The following is a 4,232-nucleotide window of genomic DNA, read 5'->3' on the forward strand; positions in this document are numbered from 1 at the left end:
ATGATTGTCCGATCCTTCGCTCAAGCTCTGACCACAAGAGCCAGCGAGTTTGAGCTCGTCTCCAATGGTTAACTTGCCCTTAGGCTTATGAAGAATAAGAGGAGGAAACTAAGGGGGTAACTGTTCTTATCTCTGATTGAAGAGCAAAGGGAAGGTAATTGACGCATGTAAACTGATAGGAAGAGCTTTTTCCATGTACTACCAAATGCAATTTTCAAGTTGTGAGGGATAAAATCGTTTGTGGACCTTTTTACGCGATAACCTTTTGACATGTGGGCAATTTTTACGTGAAAGTAGAAAGGTTATGCGAAATCAATGAGCTGTTAGACTCTTTTTATATAGAATAGATAATCAGGGAATTGGAACAATCAGAGAGGGCAGTCTGCCAAGAGTAGAAGTCTGAGATGGGGAAGGAAGATGGAATTTAATTGGATGGGTTTTTAGGTGATAGACAAGATCTCTCTTGTGCACCTTATTCGTAATTAGATTTTCATCTGGCGAGGGGAGTGCCAACTAGATGGGTTTTATATACTTGACTGGCCAGATGAGGAAATTCCTGTGTGTCGACACGAGTGAGAGTAACTGTTTCTAGCTATCTATTCTAGCATTCTGATAGAAATTACTGATTTATGATATTAGATGGTAAAATTATTTTGCTCTTTAACTTCTGTTGTCTTTCTTGGATGCCTCTTCTTTTCTTTTATTTTTTACATTTCCTGGTTTCTTTTCCTTCTTATTTAAAATCTTTCTAAAATTATACCCATTAAACTGTCAAATCATAGATGGAAGCTGAATATTTGTGTGTTGCTGTCTTGATATAGACTGGGAACATTTTTCAGATACTATCTTAGGGGAGGAATAAGTGGCAATATTTTAATGACTTGCATGAAAGGACGATTAAAAAATAACATGTAAGCTATACTCTCAGAAAGTACCTGAGAATGGAACATCATTGTCAAACTGCTATGATTGTTCTTTTACTTGCTGTATGTTGTTAAGAAATTTTCTTTCCTTTTATTTGCAAATAAATGCAGTAAGATTTAATTCTATTCATTTCTTTTGATTATGCAGATTTTATCATAACAGTTTCATGTAGCAATGTCTATAGATTTTAAAATGACAGTTAACATACGTCAATTTCAGTTCAAATCTAATTTTTTGTGTACTAATTATTTCCTTGTGCCATCTTGTAGGGTCTTAAGCTAACAAAACAAGGAAGATCTATGATCAGAATTGGGTGGAAGCAGACAGATACAGTTGCAGGAGGAACAGAGAGCTATCAAACAGCAAACGTGAATGGAGAGTATGTTGTTGATACAGCAAGCGGTGCATTCCCAACGACAATGGAAGATGAACTTTTGTTCAAGAGATTTGTAAGTGCCTTACTTTTCATCATGTTTTTTAATTTGGTAAAAAAAAATTTTAAATACAATTTATGGGGACAACTAATTTTCTCTGAACCACTACATATTGATACTGTACTACTTCGTGGCTGGTGTAGCAATTTTCCTATTACTAGCCTGACTTCTGGTCGTTCACACACCACTCATATAACCGCCTCACAACCACCTCACATAACAGTGTGTGTGCGACCTTTATTCTAGTTGTTGATCCACATTTCCGCCATGAAGTTACTATACTGTTTCTTGCGGTAGGAGGCATGGAGCCAATTGTCGTTTTTTATATGCATATCCTCAAAAAGCTGAGAAGACTCTAATGAGTTTTAAAGCCGCTTTACAATCTTCTCATAATTACTTATTTCAAACTTCTTGGTTGCAAATAACATCTACAATCTATTTCTTGTGTGGAGAAAGTACATATCAATATTTATGATATGCTGTGTAGACAAGAGGACAGAACTCAGTTGTATTCATCCACGTGACTAGCTTACTAGCACTAGGGGTGCATCTGGTCCGGATACGGCTTGGATATGATACTTGCCATATCCATATCCGCTTACCCATCTCGAATACGGATACGGATGCAGATATATCTCGGTAAGAAAATTTATATCCATATCCGCTAAAATCGAATACGGATACCGATATATTTGCGGATAATAAGAGGATAAAGATGCGAATATAAAACGGATATGAGAAACTAGATAGTATTAGAAAAATATAGTTCATGTGATACAAAAGAGTTCATTAATATGTTCATCTGAAAAGCTAATATTAGACATCTTGATCATCAAAATTAACCTCAAGTCCATAATATTAGACATCTTGATCATCAAAATTAACATCAAATCCATAATCTAAGGATTAAAATTATCGTAACAGTATGACTAATATGTATTCGGATATTTCGGATACGGATCCGGATATTTCACTACAAAACCATATTCGTAACCATATCCTATCGGTTATGGATTTTTGTAACCATATTCGTATCCTAACGGATACGGTTAAGATATTTCCTCGGATACGGATATGCTTTAGTACCGCTAACTAGCACCCTTTCATCAAGCTCTAAGTATTTGTACAAACTGGCGTATAGCCTGCCCAGGAGAAGAACAAGCTATGATACAAGACACGTATAATACAACATTTAAGCAATGTTAAGCTAGTATCTTAGCTTGTTCTCCTCTGGAACTGGCTATAAACCAGTTTGTACAAAGACTAGGAACTTTGTGGGTGGTTGCTAGTAAGCTAGTCATATGGATTAAATACAAATGAGTTCTAACTTCTTGTCTGCACAGCACATCATAAAATTCATATATTTTCAGCATTGTTATAAATTTTATTATTTTATTATACTTTAAGCTAGAAAAGTGGCAGCTACCCAATGTAAGTTTGCCAACTACTTTAGTAACCTATTTCAGAGAATAGTCTGTCTATATTGATTTTTAAGACTGTTAAGTAGTTAATCTCTAGGCGCATATCCTGCAGACTCCAGCTGTTTCCTGGAGGTTCTAATGTCATCTTTTACTAATAGGAAAAGAATTTTCTTGGCATAAGTTCTTATTGAAGTATTCTTGTTGGTGTAGAAAGAAACTGTATCTACTGATCAACCTTTTAGCAAAGGTATGTTGCTAGCAATGTTTGGTCTTCTTGCTACTACAACAGTAACAACACGACAAACATAGCCATGAAAGTATTAAGTCAACTTATTTTGGTTGGCCTCTTTACTCCCATTCTGAACAATATACTTTCTTTCCATGTCCTGAAACATATATGCAATTATACGTTTTGTATACCTAACCTGCACAGTGCCACCTGTTATGTATAATTGGCAGACATTTCTAGATTAATGTGTCATCGCCATCTGCTTCTTCATTTTCTTTTTCTCCCATAATGATATACTTGTTAGCTGACGCCTTGCTTGTTTTACTTTAATCAGATCAAGGAAGAGCCTAGCGAAGGAGAAGGGGCAGAGGAAGATGTTGATTTTATCGCACTTCACGAGGGATATGTTAGTATTTTTCGTCAGTGTTCTATTTAAACATCCTAGTTTTGGTTGTCTTAAATGACATTGAATCGTGGTTACATTGCAGATTACAGTCACACCTCTCGGCGCCCTTTCTCATAGGGAAACAAGTGATTTACCTTATTTCCGAAGTTGGCTGACACACATGGCTGATTTTTCATCATCTTCTTCCTTGTAAAAAGTGAGTGTAATTTGCTGCAAAAGATACTCTTTAGTGTTTTTGTTTATGTCTCTTTCTAGTTGTTTGGGGTGAAATTCTTTAAGGTTAATCTTAACAAAATGCTTCTTGTTTGTTCATGCTTTATTGTAAAAGTCAAATACAGTAGTCGAGGAACTGTATATGTCATACCACTAATCAAAGTGCAAGAGACTTTATCTTATATAAACTTGACTAGTTCTACTGACCTATTCTGGTGGACTTTTACTTGGTCCAGAGGGTGTTGTATACAGACTTTAATAAAACCTGTCAATAGAAAGCATTCCTTCCTTTTGGTATCCTTATGGATTATTACCTTTTGTTTTCTGTTTAGTCTAACCCAAAATATATTTCATGTATATCATATTTGCCACTTATTATTTTTTTATCTTTTAAAGTTAAATATATATCTTATCATTCTTTTTTTCCACGAATTCGTACCGGAAATCAGAATCATATATATCTTATCGTTCTTGTTAATTTGATACAATATAGTGGCAGTAACATACACCTTGGAGCACATTCTGGCACTACAAAGCTTATATTTAGTTTAGCAGATACGCTCTCATGGTTTGAGTTTGAGAAGTAACATCTCTCCTTGATTAGT

The 4,232-nt window shown here is 35.2% G+C and overlaps 1 protein-coding gene across 2 annotated transcripts in view; it reads left to right on the forward strand.

Annotated features, from left to right (window-relative positions):
• The window catches only part of LOC109833759 (5'-nucleotidase SurE), a 17,923-nt gene that overhangs the window by 11,901 nt on the left and 1,790 nt on the right, over positions 1-4,232 (forward strand). Inside the window, exons 7-9 of one of the 2 annotated variants that reach the window (XM_020401563.1) lie at positions 1,194-1,373; positions 3,343-3,414; positions 3,497-3,616. In XM_020401563.1, coding sequence (XP_020257152.1) covers positions 1,194-1,373; positions 3,343-3,414; positions 3,497-3,607 — 363 coding nt within the window. In that variant the 3' untranslated portion in view covers positions 3,608-3,616. The remainder of the gene's footprint in view (positions 1-1,193; positions 1,374-3,342; positions 3,415-3,496; positions 3,617-4,232) is intronic. The other variant, XM_020401562.1, reaches the window with a different exon arrangement.

Source organism: Asparagus officinalis, chromosome 3 (genome assembly GCF_001876935.1).
Source record: "Asparagus officinalis chromosome 3, Aspof.V1, whole genome shotgun sequence".
NCBI lineage: Eukaryota > Viridiplantae > Streptophyta > Magnoliopsida > Asparagales > Asparagaceae > Asparagus > Asparagus officinalis.